Source organism: Jaculus jaculus, chromosome 11 (assembly GCF_020740685.1).
Source record: "Jaculus jaculus isolate mJacJac1 chromosome 11, mJacJac1.mat.Y.cur, whole genome shotgun sequence".
In the NCBI taxonomy this organism is placed as follows: domain Eukaryota; kingdom Metazoa; phylum Chordata; class Mammalia; order Rodentia; family Dipodidae; genus Jaculus; species Jaculus jaculus.
The window spans coordinates 48138233-48154833 of NC_059112.1; the positions used below are offsets into that span (position 1 = coordinate 48138233).

Consider the following 16601-nt stretch of genomic DNA (forward strand, 5'->3'; position numbering starts at 1 on the left):
TTCTTATCTACTAGATTTTGCTTTAGAAAACTTGGTTTCCTGTGTTTAGTTTGTATAAATTTATAATATTCTCTTGTTGAACTGTTTCTTTAATGAGTATGAAGTGGTCTTTATTTTTGATTTAAAGTCTATTTTGTCAGAAATCAGTACAGCCACTCCTGGATTGTTTGTTGTTGTTGTTGGTTGTTTTTTGTTTTTTTTGTTTTTTTTTTTTGTTTTTTTTTTTTTTTTTTTGTATGTGTGTGTGTGTTTGCATTTACTTGGAATATCTGTTTCCATACTTTCACCCTAAGATGGTGTTTATCTTTTATAGATTTTTTTTTTTGTTGTTAACAGAAAATGGATGGATCCAGCTTTCCAATACAGTTCTGTTAACCTGTCTTTTGACTTAGGAATTGAATCAGATAACGTTATAATACTGAGATGTGAATTAACCTCTGTCATGTTTAAAATTTTGTGGCATTTGTGTTTTCTTGGTCTTTGCATGCTTTTACGTCCATTATTAGTATAGCCACATCTGTTTCTTCTTATTTTCATTTACTTGAAATATCTTTTTCCATCCTTTCTCCTTGAGGTTGCATCTTTCCTTAATGGTAAATTTCTTATAGAGAGCAAATAGATTGTCCAGTTTTCTGATGCAGCCTATTCACTTCCATCTTTTACCTGAGATTTGAATCCATTAATGTTCAGAGTTATAACTGTGAAGTGTGTTATTCCCTATCAGGTTGAAGGCTTTCCATAGCATGGTGTTTTCTTGGTCTTCTTATGCTTTTGTGTTTACTAGTTTTATTTTCTCTCCTGTAGCGTCACATGTGTGTTTGTTCATCTCTTCTTTGTGGTATATTCCTTGTAGTGTTTTCTGAAGGGCTGGCTTACTATTCATATATTCATGATGGTGGAAGATATCATGAAAAGTTTTTCTTTCACCTTCTATATGAGGGATAATTTTGCTAGGAATAGTAGTTTGCATTGACCTGCATGGTATTAACTGTTGATTCCATTCCAAACTTTTAGTTTCCATTTTTAAATCTCATATAATCCTGATGGGCTAAATTAAGTATGTAATGATCTGTTTTCCTTTCAGCTTTTCATCCTCTCCTTGTTTTCTCTTTAGTTGTCCCTCCCCCCGCCCCACCTCAAATTATAATGTGACATGGAGAATCTCTTCTCTATTCCTCTTTGGTGTCCTGTGTACTTCCTATAAACTTTTCTTCAGTAATTTTGTTGAGAATATTCACTGTGCCCCTGGCCTTTACTTTTTCTTCTTCTTGTATGCACCAAATCCAGTTTTTTGTTTCATTTACACTTTTTTGAACATTGCTGTGGGAATCCTGATCTATTTAATCTGTCATATCAAGTTCTGATATTCTTTCCTCCCTATGTTCTATTCTGTTGGTAAGGCTTTCTTGGAAGCCTGCTATTACATTTTTGCTTTCCATTATATTTTTCTTCAGGCAAGAGCCTTAACCTCTGAGCCATTAAACCAGCCTTTGTTATTTTTTTTCACTATCTCCATTTTTTGCTTGCATTCCATTTTCATTTCTCACTTGACCTGATTGTCTCTTAGAATTCATTCCTGCATTTGGTCATGTCCTGAGTTTATTCCATTTACCTAGGAACTCATTTATTTCTTGATTCTCCTCCCTTAGCCTCTTCTTGATCTTTTCTTTTGATGCAAGCCCAAGAGACTGGACTTTTTTTAATAAAAGAGAGTTGGCACGCCAAGGCCTCCCGCCACTTTAATTGAACTCCAGATGTGTGAACCACCTTGTGCACATGTGCAACCTTGAGTGCTTGCATTGCCTTGTGCATTTGGCTTACACAGGACCAAGAGTGTGGAACATGGGTCCTTGGGCTTCGTAGGCAAGCACTTCACCCACTAAGCCATCTCTCAAGCTCTTAGTCACTTTGATTGCCTTTGATCTCATTGAGCCATCTATTGAATACTATAACTTAGTTTTCTTTGATTTCAGCCTTCCATTGAGTTGTTTTGTTGATTTTCTTCCATTTCATTAAGCCATCCTTTAAATTGTATTTTGAGTTTTTTGCCACTTTTCTTCTGGTTCTGCCAGCCATTTCTAGAATTCTTGTTTGATTATTCTTTGCTCACTTCTCTTTCACCAAGCTGGTTGTTCATAGCATCATTATGTTTAAAATGTCCATTGTGATTTTGTTTTGGGGTTCTGTCATAGATTTCCTCTAAGCTTTCATTAGAGGCTTCCCACAATCAATGTTAGAAATGTAAAATTTGGATCAGGCCTTGAAGCCTGACCCAAGGCCTGGAAGGTATAGTAGAGCAGAATGGAAGAAAATGTTCAGTAAATAGAAGTTTCAGGAACAGATAGTACTATGCCCATAAGTATGTGAATTAAGTCAACCGTATTCTCAAAAATAGAAGGTATGCATTAGGGGAGATGAAGAGGTCTGACCAACCTAACCCAAATTCAAAGAAGTCCACATCTTCCCAGTCAATTTAAGAGTTTTATGAAAAAGGTAAGAGCATTAAATATCATGTGGGAACCATAAATGTTCCTGTGCTGACTATCCACTACTTAGCCAAACCAGGCACTCTTCTTCCATCACAGAACCATCTTTCTTACATAGCAGCCTTACTGGAGAACTCTAAGACAAGATCTACAGCAAAGAAAAAGTATGGCATCAGATGTATTTGTACTTTCAAAGATTGACTTTCTCATTGTAAATATGCACATGTTGCTTAATTGTGAGATTCAAATGAGGTAATTCCATGTGAATGTAGGTAAAACACAGTAGGCATTCAACAAATGTTAATTCCTTCTTAAAGTAGTTCTAGTTGGTCATGATATATTAATTCACATGCTTAAAGGTGGAGCCCTGCCAGTATGTTAAATGGTGTTCTGATGTACACTAATGAAATCCACAGTTGCAGTGGTTATCAGAGTGAACTCAAGCACCCTAGGTTACACATAACATAGTTCATATCTTATTCAGCTCCCTAAATCAACATAGAAACTTGTATTGTCATTTGGAAAATGGTTCTCTTAATTTTAGAGGTCTAAACAAAATTAGTAAATTTTACCTTAAAAGTTGATAGCTTACTTGAAATTAAGTAAAATTAATATGCCTCTACTTTTTTTTTACAGCATGCTACAAATGAAAACTGACGAGAAACTGAATTTGTCTGATGGGAATACAGCAACTCGCCCTTTAAGCCCTGTTAAGATGTGCCTTAATCATCCTATTGAATGGAATCTGAATTTAACAGCAACATCTCTAGTGAGCTGTACAGTTCATAACCAAAATGTCAAAAATGAAGAAAACTAGTTTGAGTTGTTCTTGCACTATCTTTATTTTATATGTCAGTATTCTTTCTGTGGAAAATAAGCATTTTATCAATTGATAATGAGATATTTCTAGTCTTGTGATTTGTCGCTGTATTAAGTCATAAGCATTAATCATTTTGATTAAAATACTTTGTATGTTTTTGTATGTTTTGCAACAGACCATTGTGGAATTTTGCAATACCAACAAATTCTGATGTGTCTCTTTTACTGATGAATTTTTTATGCCCTAATAATTGTCCCATTTTATTTGTGCACAGTTTTAACACCATAATACATTACGTAATTTAGAAAACTAGTATTGTAAAGACTTGTGATAATAACCTGACCCATGAACAGTTGTGTAACAGGTGGATACCAGCTACCTTGAAGCAAACTGGTAAAGGGAAGGTTTCACTTGGAAATATATCTCCTTTAAAGTTATATATGTATAGAAAAAGATCAATCAGCTTATATTCAATGGCATGTTTCCATTCATAAAAGAATTTGAGTTGATCAGTTCTATATTTTAAACTTCTGGTCTGTGGGCTAGAAAAGCAATGGTGCAACTGCATGTTTAGTCCTCAGCAAATCTGTGCCTCAAGGCAGACAAGAACACTGGTTAAGTTACCACTTTGGAAGAAGGTAACTGGATTTAGACATTGGTTTTATTGTATTTTAGGTGATTTCCTTAAATGCTCACAGGAATGTCATGTCAAAGCTGGATAATATTGCTAACTCATTCTAATAATGCAAAGCATACATTATGCAATGGCTATATGACTGTGTCTAAAATATAAAGTAAAAATACTAAATTTGGTGCTTTAAATTTTCCTATGCCAGAGAAAAGCAAGCCTTGGTATTATGTCTGCATTAAACATCATGGCTTCTTTCCTTTTGTATCATCTGGCATGCACAAATGAGATTTTGGCTTATTGTTTCTAAAGACTTAACAGCACATTTTATGTACTATTTTAGTACTTACAGTATTTTTTAAATGACAGGATTTAACAGAAGATCTAATTCACAAAGAATATGAAGCACAAGAAAAGACACAGAGCCAACATAATGAAGAGCCATTGTTTCTCAATGATTTATATATGCCATAACCATTATCTGTTTCCTTTGGCTTAGTGAGCATTCTTGCTTCTAACGTTGACCTCTTTCATATTTCTGAGTTCTGTTAAGCACATATGTATATAATACAGTAATTTGGTTCTAAACACCAGCAATATTCCCTTAGGCCCCATCTCAGTACATCACTTGAAATAAGTAGCCTTTGGTAAATAAACCAAAAAGAAGCCCAATGACTAAAATAAATCCAGGTTTGAATATCTCTATCCTAAATTAAAAAAAAAAAAAAAGATAGGAAATCATTATCAGAGGAATGAGAAAAAGTGTTTCATTGGACATGCAAATAGAGGACTAATTTAATATAGTTTAAGTATTGAAACACTTAAGTTTTATAACAGTGCTACTTTCAAAAGATGGCTGAAATTGGCAATGAAGAAATGGTGATCATGAATTAGTGCATTATTTTCCCTACCAGCTACTATCCACAGTAAATGTTTACTTTGTTATGCCAAAATCAAAGTACCTCCATAATCAATCTGTGTAAATACCCCCTTAACCCATATAGAAAACCTTACGAAGAGAGATTACCTATGCTAATAATATCAAATATGTACTTAGTATATAACCTGAGTGAGAAGTACTTTGGTTTATTATACTGGTCAGTGGTAAAGAGCTTTCTGGCTACTTTGTTAAGTGTGTCTAAGGAATTTTCACCTATGTTGGATGTGCTCTAAATCTGAGCTTCTCAAATACAAATTACTAGCTTATTATTCTTAATTTTTGTATAATGCCCTAACCTTATAAAAATCCCCTGGAGAATTTGTCTGCAAGCAGGTTCTGAGGCATACACTTCACATTATGATAAAACCTGTGTGGCCTGTACAGATGGCAGATTCTGTTCTAATGCTTTAATATAGGCCCATTGCACACCAAAGTCTCCAGAAAGACATCAGACATGTTCTGGTTTTAATACAAGAAAAGCTTTATTAAAGTAATGAGCACAATGATGACTTCACCTCCACTATCTCTTTTAACTTATATCTTCATTGATAAGTTGTGTGAGGTTAAGTTTAGTTTTCTCTAGGGCTGCAGTTTTGGCTCGCCGTGGTAATCTCATCTTCCTTTCAGATTCTGGAGCATCAAGGTCACTAAATATGTTGAAAACACACCCATTTAGATTTAAGCTTTAAAATCAGTTTACAAATGAAACTTTTTTTTTAAACATGTTATCACTGTGCACGTGAAAACTTGCTTCCATTTAGCTTAAAACTACAATCTCAAACAGTCACCAAAAAACACTGGCTACCTGGCTGGCAATCCAGGAAAGTGAATCACGGAAAGCTTAGATACTTTTTCATATACTGTGAGAAACTAACATATACAGAGATACAAAGAAAAACACCAAACTCTTCCAATGAAGTATATAATTACATGGGGAACATAATTTGAAAAAAGGACTTTTTTGAACTCAAAGTGAAAAAACAAAATTGTCAGTTTATAAATTCCTAACATAATAAACACAACCCCCTCAAAGGAACTTTAAGCAAGACTTAAAGAAAATATATACATTACAAAGTAATGAATAAAAAATGCAAGATAGCTGCAAACCTTCAACCATGGCTTGATAGTGGTGACATTTTATCATACCAACCACTGATATATAAAATTGTAGGTACAACATTCCTATTACTGTAAATGTAAAGAATCCAAATGTAAATCAAGAGTTTGCTAATTCAAGATCAAAAAGGAATCATACCAATCATATAATTAGAATACACAGAGAACATGTGAGAGATGATCACCTAAAACTAAAGGCTATGCAAACTAAAAAGCAAAAGTACACAAGCCATAAGAACTGAATGCTCTTGATAATGGAATTTTAGATATCATAGCAATTTATAGTTTTTACTATCTTGCCTATCTACTGAGTTTCTCTCACAGAAGAAAATTACAATTTTCTACTTAGAGATACAGAGAGAGTGATAAACTTCTGTATATAATATACACACAACAGACCTTTCAGAGTTAGCCTCAGCAGCTTGATGTCTCCTGTCAGCCCTAGCAGAAGCTGGTACTTTTCTCCGTCCTTAAAGAGAGTAAAACTTATTGCCAAAATGTATTAATTACAAAATATTTCTAAATGTAATTTTCAGGCTAGCTAAATCCCTCACTTTCAGCAAAAAGTCATAACACATTTCCTTCTCATTCCCAGCCACCTTATAACAATTAATCAAAAAGAGGGGGAAGTTCCAGATTAAAATTGATATTAAGTGCTTTGGGGGAGCACTAATTAGGACTAAGAGAAAATAATACAAGCAAGTTACAAAGAAGCAAATATTAATTCACTGTATATGGAAACCAAAATATGATAAACATGTTTTTAAGAAATTGCATCTCGCAGCCTGATGTGGTGGCTCATACCTACAATCCCACTACTTTGGAGGCTGAGATAGGAGAATCACCTTGAGTACAAGGCCAGGCTAGAATACAGAGTGAGTTCTATGTCAGTCTGGGATAGAGTGAAACCCTGCGGCACTTCCACCCCCAGGCCCCCAGCAGAAAAAATTAAAAAAAAATTTTAAAAATCACATCTCTTAGTGCCATAGCACAATGAACAGGGAGAGTAATGAAAAAAGTAAGGCAGGGGCTGGAGAGATGGCTTAGCAGTCAAGCGCTTGCCTGTGAAGCCTAAGGACCCTGGTTCGAGGCTCAACTCTCCAGGACCCACGTTAGCCAGATGCACAAGGGGGCGTATGCGTCTGGAGTTCGTTTGTAGTGGCTGGAAGCCCTGGCGCGCCCATTCTCTCTCTTTCTCTCTCTGCCTCCTTCTCTGTGTCTGTTGCTCTCAAATAAATAAAAATCATTTTTAAAAAGTAAGGCAGGCAAGTTTGACCCATGAACAGGTCCTAAATACAATTTTATTTTTCTTATATATTTTGTTGAAACAAGGTTTCACTATGCTGCCTAGTCTGGTCTCAAAACTCATGAGCTTAAGCAGTCCTCTGGCTTCAACCTCTGGAATAGCTTTATAGACTTGTGTCACCATACCCGGCTTGAAATAAAATTTAAATTGCAAGGTAATGTCTTTGTAAACTATTTGAACCTATACACATACAATTCAAATGTATTCTAAAATATATTTCAAGGTAAAAAAATAGCACATTTAAATGCTGGGGATTACAAAACTTCTGCTTAGTAGATACAAAGTAAGAAATGAGACAAAGTTTGGCCTGTGATGATGCTTATTTATAAGAAATAAAATATAGCATGCACATTCAAGTTTTGACTATTAAAAGAGGTGGAGTTTTCATAGTTTATTCTGCATCTAAAAGCCTGATTAAAGCAAACTGTTTACTTGATAATTCACTTGAAAATTATATACCTTATTTACAAATGTTGGAAATTTTTCCCATACCTTATTTGATTTTACTAATGCATTTATCCCCATGAAAACATCGAAGAATGTGGGACGAACTGCAACAATATCCAGTAATTGGTATTTTAAATAACTGGTTTGTTATGAAACATTATGGCCACATTCCATTTAAAGAAACAAAACACAAATCTACTCAGAAAAGACCCATAAAAATATTTTTCAAAGATTAAAACTATGGTTGTCTCATGGGTGGAACTTTAAGTGTTCTTTATAGTAGGTTTGCTTGGATGTTCTTTCTTATTCTTCTGTGATAAGCATGCATTGCTTTTGTAATAAGAAAATAATAAAACAATAAAAATCTGAATTTCAGATGGTTTTCCAAGTGATCCCCTAGCAGTAAACATTTATTTAGCCCAACATGTCTTCTCCTGTCGGATACTCCTTGGGAAATAAATTATATTGGAGAAAGCTGAAAATTAGGTAGGGAAAGGTAGTAAAAATAAAGTCCAGAAAATATGCTCAGTTATGTAAAGGACATGAAACATAAAGAATGCTAATATAAATTATCACTTAACTTCTGTTCCGTTTAATCAAACAGTCCTTCATAATGCCATCTTTATTTACATATTCTCCATTGCATCAAAAGCATTTGGAGCTGCAATGGCTTCAAAATCTATACAAAAAGCAAAACTTACTTCCTTTGATCTGAAGGAACTGAAGTTAAGCATACTTAAGGTATTTACAACATTCTATCCCTAAGAAACTTTGTCAAATAAGTGTTTTCAATGGAAAACAACCCATCTTATTGTAGTATCTACTTAACTCATATATTACCTCTGTTAGTTTTTTGCTGAGTGGATCTGGAAGCTTGAGTTTTTTTTACATCCCTTAGAGGAGTCATATATTCTTCTTTATGCTCTTCTATTGATTAAAATAGTAGAAAAATGTAAATAAAAGATAGTCTCAAATTTTTAATGATCTTTTCACTTTTTATAAAACAGAAATGGCAAATACACCTAGAATTATATAAATACTCAGGGCAGTGTACTGTTACCTTCTTCATTCATAAAAGTGTTTGCTCCCTGTGCTATTACAGGTTGGTCATCAAAGTGTTTATTTCCTTTTCCTAACTGGTTCTTCATTTTCTCCAAAGCTCTCAGACAGGTCCTGTCTTTTACTTGCTGTTGTGGGGGGGCGGGGAGGAATAAAAAACCTTTTCTAAATTCAACAGTAATCTTTCAAATACACACTAATATCAAGTTGTTTAATAACATTCTCAATTTATACAAAATGTATGAAGGAAATAAATATTTTAAATGAACAGACTGTACAAATAGCACAGATATAATTTATATAACCACCTAAATTCTAGTCTGATATATATATATATATATATACACACACACACACACATATATATGAGAACAAGCTAATTAAGAGTATTGAGAAATAGCTTTACCTCAAGAATCTCATCCAACAAAACAAGTAGGTCTTTTGAAATGTTGCTACTGAGTTCTAAAGAATTCAAAGCCTTAATATAAACCCTTATTTCTGGTGAGCATGGACTTGTTAAAATCTCATTACAAATTTTTATGGCCAAGTTGTCATGTACTGTTAAGGCCTAGGAAATGAAGAGAAAAAACTTAGTAAGATGAAAATGACATAATACAGTTCTGCAAATCAAACAAAACATTTCTGTCTTGTCATAATTCCAAATGTAAAATAATTGAAACTAACTTTAACATTTTGCCCTAACCTCCAAATAAGTTCCTTACCTGATTATTTTACTTACTATGAGTGCTGTGAAATAGGGAACAGATCGACTTCCTCAAGGACTAAGGGCTCTTGCCACTGTTGCATGTCATAGAATTAGAAAGCTCCCTCCCAGCTACTAAACTAATCCAGGTACATGACTTGGGCCTTGCCCAAATTCACACCACTGCCTATGGGTTAGTCTACATGCAATGGCTAGCCAAGTGCCACAGTGCAGTTTGTTTCAATTCCAAGCTACTCAAAGGACCATCCCAATTATGGAACTCCCTGTGGATCAGCTTGTGCCTCCCTATTTCCAAGACAGTTGACCTTTAGCCCCAGACTACTTCACACACTTACCCATGACTTCTGATAATTATGCTGGACTCAGCCTCAAAATAGTAAGTACAGTGGGAAAGCAATGCAAAAATAAAACCTGATGATAGACTCATCACTCCTATTACATGAATCTTATCCTTTTGTAATGTCCTCAGGTACTTGATAGGTATATTATTGCCCTTTATCATACTTTGCCTAACATCCTTTGTCATCTAACACAAACAGCACATCACATTGTGACTTGGGCATAGTACAGTCACAAAATAACAAATATAAAAACAGAAGCACACACTTTCAACATCAAATTTCAACATATTACAAGTCTGACCTAAGATCATAAAAGGATTTTTAAAACTGTTTTTAAGTTGAATTTGTGGAGCAGTTTGCAGATGATACGTTTTCTTCAAATTAAAAGCCAATGAGCTTGAGGTGAGTTCTAGACTTTGATGTAAGGAGCATAATAAGTAAGCCAAAAATCCAAACTTTGTAGAGCCCTAGATACTTCAGTGACTACCAACCAATGCAGTACAAAGAGGGGAAGTTGGGGGCAAAAAAACATTAGTAATATCTCCCTAATAATTCATTAATTACCACGATTTTGATGATTTCTCCAAATTTCCCAAAAGATCTTCTTTTGAATTTTGTTACATGCCACCATATAGGCAGAAGTCTCAGAATCAAAATAGTACTTCCCCTACCACCTCAAAGAATCTCTTAAAAAAACTTTTCTATAACCAAAACAGTGGTCTTCATGCAGGTGTCGTCTTTGCCACCCACAGGATAACATTCACGCACCTGATAATCTTGGGTATCCTTAGCTTGAGGATTTAATCCACTTGGTCTTGTCAAATCTACAAGCAACTCAGCAACATTCGTGATATCTACTTCAGCTAAAGGAGATGATGCAGGGGCATTTGCCAGTGTTTGTAGAATTGGAATAAAGGCTTCTTCAAAGCATTCCTGATTAGCCCTATTGGAAAACAATTTGAGCTTACAGCAGCCTATAAGCCAGGGATATCTGCTATGCTCAGGAGATCAGGTCCCACTGACCTCTTCAGTAAACCCTCCCCTCCTCCCTGACCAATGTCTCTAACCAAAAGTGATTTAACCTGAATAATAAAAGTTACACACACACACTTTGAAAGTATGTCAACACAGACTTAGGTGAGGGGGACTGGGGCCAGTGTGACCTCAAGTAAGATTTTGATTTGTCAATACGACTTAAGTACCTGCTTGCATACGCAAATATGGGGAAAAACACGCCTAGACAATGCCGAAGTCGAACATCCTCTTCAGTCACAGGATTGTACCACAACAAAACAAGACGAGCAAGGATCCTGCTGCTGGCCAAAAGCCCAGAGAACATCAGCTTGGCTAGCCCTTCTGCAGCTCCTGTCCTTAGTTCAGACACCTAATAAAAATGACAAAAGAAGAAAATTTTTATCTCCATTTTTTTTCCCATTAGCCCTCACAGTGTGGTTTGCATATGACATTTTCATCTTTTTCATGGGGGGGGGGGGAAGGACAGGTGGACTTAACTTTTATTGACAACCTCTATACACATACACAATATCCTATGATCATAATCCCTTCCTACCACCCTCCCTTTCCCCTTCTCCACTATCCCCCTCCACTAAATCCCTTCTTTCCAACTAGTCCCTCTTCAATTTTGATGTCATCATTTGTTTGTTTTTTCCCTCTCCTAGTATGCAGGTCTTGTGTGCACAGTGTAAGTCAATGTGGTATTTTTCAGTAGCTATCCAAATACCATTAATGTGATTATGAATATGCTAAAAGCACAGAAAACAATTTTGTTTCTTCATAGACCACCCAATAATTTTACACAAATCCAAATGATTTGAGACAAATCAGTTGAGCTTGAAAATTTCAGATCAAAAACAGGCCTTTTAAAAATGTTCGGATAGCCAGGCATGGTGGTGCATGTCTTTAATCCCAGCACTTGGGAGGCAGAGGTTTGCTTTGAGTTGGAGACTACCCTGAGACTACATAGTGAATTCCAGGTCAGCCTGGGCTAGAGCAAGACCCTGGTTTGAGGCTCAGTTCCCTAGGATCCCCATTAGCCAGAGGCACAAGGGGGCACACGCATCTGGAATTCATTTGCAGTGGCTGGAAGCCCTGGTGTGCCCATTCTTTCTCTCTCTCTGTCACTCTCAAATAAATAAAAATGAAAAAAATATATTTTTTTCATTTTTAATTTTTTTCCTTTTCACAATTTTTATTAACATTTTCCATGATTATAAAAAATATCCCATGGTAATACCCTCCTTCCCCCACCATGCAATTTTCCCTTTGAAATGCCATTCTCCATCATATTATCTCCCCATCTCAATCATTTGTACTTACATATATACAATACCAACCTATTAAGTACCCTCCTCCCTTCCTTTCTCTCATATAAATAAAAATGAAAAAAAAAATTTAAATAGTTTCAGAAGGAAATGAAAATGTGTCTGAACAGTAGGTGAAATGTGAACATTAAATGTACAGATGGAAACAGGCAATTTTAGAGAGGAGGATGATGGTACTGATATAAGTAAAGCTATTAAAGGCAGGTGTATAGACTTAGTCTAATGCTAGGTACTGGGCTTTCTCTAGTCATTCTGATAAGTCTTAATTTACTTGCATCTTTGGATCTCAGTCTCTCACAGATGCAACATAGTTGAATCTTATTTGTTTTACCTTAGTCCATTTACATTTAACAAAATTAGTGATGAAATAAAAAAGAACTGCCATTTTGCAGACAAAATGTTTTAAGTCAAAACTGTTACAAGATACAGAAAAGGATATTAGATAATTGGCAAATGGCCTACTCATTAAAAAGATAAAAATATTATAGATAGAGAGAGAGAAAGAGTGTGTCAAACAATATAGGATCAATATAGTTAACAAATAGACTCAATACCTCATTTTCAATAATGAATAGAACCTCTAGATCAATAGGGAAACAAGGTTGGAACACTGAAGCCAACTAACCCTACGAGACAAGTACATTTCATCCACTATAGTAGATAGAATGAGTGCACAAGTACACAAGAAATATTTTTCTCAAATACAAATAAAATAGCTCACAATAGACCTTAAAACATTCTCCAATAAATTTAAAGACTAAGAAAATATAAAATATCTTCCAAAAAATAGAACAAACCTTAGAAGTCAGTAAGGGATGGAAAACTGGAAAATTCACAAGTGTATGTAGATTAACCATTATTCTCTTATATGCTAATGGTCAGAGAAGAAATCACAAGAAAATCAGATCACACACAGATAAATGGAAACACAATGAACAAATGTATGGGAAATCCAGGCTGAGTGGCTGACAACTGTAATACAAGCACTGAAAGCTAGGCAGAAAGTGTAGACCTCAGAGGCCAGCCTGGGCTGCGGAGGGAGACGACCTTAAAATGAATAAATACATAAAATTTTAAACAACAATAATAAAACACCTTGTGGGATACACTGAAAATTGTATTTTGAGGGAACAGTACAAGATGTCTATAATAAATTCTACCAAACAGCTAAAGAATTAACAGTTCTTCTAAGAGCCTTCCAACAAATGAAAGAGACTGAATCTAAGCTCACCTGGAGGTTAAGTTGGTGCCAAAACCAAAAGACACTACAAGATTATAAAATAACAAAAGTAAATAAAAACTTCAAACAAACTCATCAACAAACCAATTCTAATAGCACAGTGAAAGGATTCTGCATCCTTATCAAGAGGAATGCATCAATCAAATGCCAGCTGGCTCCAAAGGACATCAAGCAGTACTGAAGACCACATCTGTATAACAAAAGCAAGTAAGTCCACAGGAGCACCTCAACTGATGCACAAAGAGCACTTGACAAAACCCGACAGCCTTTATTACAATACCAAGAAAAACAGCAAGGTAAGAATAGAAAGCAGCTGCCTCAAAATGATAAAGGGCATTTATGAAAACCTCTACAACCAGCATCTATCTGTTCAATAGAGGCGGAAAACGTTTCTCCTAAAATAAAGACTATGACAAAGATGTCTGGTTTTCTACCTAATAACTGATGTTCAACACTGTATCAGAAATGGAACCACAGCAATTAGACAAGAAGTAAAAGGTACACAAAATGACAATAATATGCCTCATGAGAAATAAGATGGCCCACGCTGGAGAGATGGCTTAGCAGTTAAGGTACTTGACTATGAAGCCTAAGAACACAGGTTCAATTCCCCACAACACATGTAAGCCAGATGCACATAACGATGCATGTGTCTGGAGTTCATTTCAGTGGCTAGGGCCCTGGCACATCCATTCTCCACCCCCTCATAAATAAATAAAAATAATTTTTTTTAAAAAAAAGAAATGGCATGATCCTACACATCTAAGAATCCCTTCCCCAAAATTACTAAAATTTATAACCAATTCAGCAAAGTTGCACAGTAAAAATTAACACAAACAAAAGCCTAAGTTGATTTTCTACACAACAACAATCCAAAAAGAAAATTGAGAGAGAAAAAAAAAACTCCATTTGCAAGCTCTTTTTCCTTTGAGTACTATAAACTATGCTTTCATCCCTCAAATAGGTAAATAAATTATCCTGAGGAAAAAAAAATAACTAAAAGGTATCCTACAAGAACAAAAAGACATCCTGTGTTCATAGGTTGAAGACTTCGTATTCTTTAGAAGACAGCGTTAATCAATGCAACACACATATTCAATGCAATCCTTATAAAAATTCCAACAAATGTGTTTACAGAAATAGAAAAGCCACTTCAAAGGCATATGGAACTACAAGAAATCCTGAATATCTAAAACAATAACAAAAATGAAAAGCAATGGTCACATTTGCAAAGGGTAGAAATCAAACCCTTCTATGTATGAGCAATTGTGTTATATACATAAAATGGAATACTATTCAGCTACAAAAAAGAGAAAGATGCTGACATGAGCTAAAATGTAGATAAACACAGGAAACACTATGCTAAAAGAAGCTAAATATAACAAATAGGAAAAGATTTATATGTGATGCTCAGAATAATAAACTTCACAGACAGGACAGACTATTGTCAGGAGCTGGTAAAAGGGGAGAATAAGAAGTAACTCTTACTACTTCTTTCTGTGTGCAGTTTCCTTTTGGAATGATGACGTGGTTTGTAACAATAACAACAAAAAACTTAGAGCTAGTGTTCCATATTGTAAAAGTATTAAATGGTAATTATTAAAGTAAATTTAACCTTTTTAAAATTTTTTTTTGTTCATTTTTATTTATTTTTTTGAGAATGACAGAGAGAGAAAGAGGCAGGGAGAGAGAGAGAGAGAGAGAAAGAGAATAGGCATGCCAGGGCTTCCAGCCACTGCAAACAAACTCCAGACGCATGCGCCCCCTTTTGCATCTGGCTAACGTGGGTCCTGGGGAACTAAAGCCTTGAACCGGGGTCCTTAGGCTTCACAGGCAAGAGCTTAACCACTAAGCCATCTCTCCAGCCCCTAAAGTAAATTTAATCTTAATTAAAAGATATAATCTATATAAAAATTTAAACCAGTTAAATGTCTACAAAAATGCTGTTCAGGGCTGGAGAAATGCTTACTGGTTAAGATGCTTGCCTGTGAAGCTTAAGGACCCATGTTCAACTCTCCAGATTCCCACATATACCAGATGCAGAAAGTGATGCATGCACAAGGTTGCGCATGTGCACAAGGTGGCACATATGCCTGGAATTTGACTACAATGGCTGAAGGCCCTGGCATGCCAATTTTTTCTCTCTCTTATTTAAAAAATAAAAAAATGCAGTTCAGGATATAGAAAGGTGGCTCAAGTTTGAAGGTGTTTACTTGCAAAGCCTGGCAGGCTTAGGTTTAATACCCAAGCACATATGTAAGTCAGTGTAAAAAATGGCTCAAGCATCTGGCTGCTTGTAGCAGCAAGAGGCCTGGATGTGTCAAAACACACACACACACACATGTGCAAATAAATAATTGTTTTAAATGCAGTTCAAGAGACTCTTAAGGGAAAGAATTATTCCCACCTATGTTATACCTTTTATCATTTATCATTTAGCATTATGAACTATTATTTAAAACTCTTAGAAGATGTTGAGCATAGTAGCACATTCAAGTAAAAGAAAAAAAGCAGAGGCAGGAAGACTGCTTTAAGTTCAAGGCCAGCCTGGGACTACAGATTGAGTTCCAGGTTAGCTTGGGCTAGAGTGAGACCCTACCTTGACAAATGGACCCTTGCAAGAAAAACAATAAGCTGCTAAATGACAAATCATCTTTTACAGAGTAAAAGGTAAAACATTTTAATAAACTCTAGTAGTCACTTTGTTTATACTTCAATTCTTTGCATACCAATTTGATAGCAAGAAATTGGGTATGAAAAATGTGAGACTTGAGATATTAAAAAAGTAAATAGTTTTGTCGAAAAAAACTACTTAGAAGCATAAAGGGAATAAGCACCTGCCACAAATGAACCTCCATAATAACAGGGTGGGGTCACCTCTCACCTCACTGTCCAAAAAGTCCGACAGCAGCTTCAGAACATTCTTAGCAGTAGCCGTCTCTTCAACATCTGCTGCTTCTTGCTCATCGCCTATATTTATTTCTGCACCATCACACTGAAGGGCCTTCAAGCTTTTAGTTTTAAACGGTTCGATTCCGAACATCATCAGTTGATCAAAGATACACTTTAAGGCACTTATTTTTACTATGACATCATCTATTTGCAAGACCTACATGGAAATGTACCCCACCAAAAAAAATTAAATTAGTTCT

At 35.3% G+C, this 16601-nt stretch overlaps 2 protein-coding genes across 10 annotated transcripts in view; one reads left to right on the top strand and one right to left on the bottom strand.

Annotated features, from left to right (window-relative positions):
* Lcorl (ligand dependent nuclear receptor corepressor like) overlaps nt 1–4719 on the top strand; it is a 161849-nt gene extending 157130 nt beyond the window's left edge. For 7 of the 8 annotated variants that reach the window (XM_045161579.1, XM_045161581.1, XM_045161583.1 and 4 more), the window contains one exon: nt 3123–3276. In XM_045161579.1, coding sequence (XP_045017514.1) covers nt 3123–3136 — 14 coding nt within the window. In that variant the 3' untranslated portion in view covers nt 3137–3276. Of the gene's footprint in view, nt 1–3122 lie in introns of all 8 variants that reach the window. The other variant, XM_004656083.2, reaches the window with a different exon arrangement.
* Nucleotides 4720–5331: 612 nt separating this feature from the next.
* Ncapg (non-SMC condensin I complex subunit G) overlaps nt 5332–16601 on the bottom strand; it is a 61436-nt gene continuing 50166 nt past the window's right edge. The window contains exons 14-21 of one of the 2 annotated variants that reach the window (XM_004656081.3): nt 16334–16558; nt 11070–11251; nt 10636–10810; nt 9209–9370; nt 8804–8930; nt 8584–8670; nt 6390–6459; nt 5332–5521 (exon numbers count right to left, since the gene is read on the bottom strand). In XM_004656081.3, coding sequence (XP_004656138.2) covers nt 5404–5521; nt 6390–6459; nt 8584–8670; nt 8804–8930; nt 9209–9370; nt 10636–10810; nt 11070–11251; nt 16334–16558 — 1146 coding nt within the window. In that variant the 3' untranslated portion in view covers nt 5332–5403. The remainder of the gene's footprint in view (nt 5522–6389; nt 6460–8583; nt 8671–8803; nt 8931–9208; nt 9371–10635; nt 10811–11069; nt 11252–16333; nt 16559–16601) is intronic. The other variant, XM_045161589.1, reaches the window with a different exon arrangement.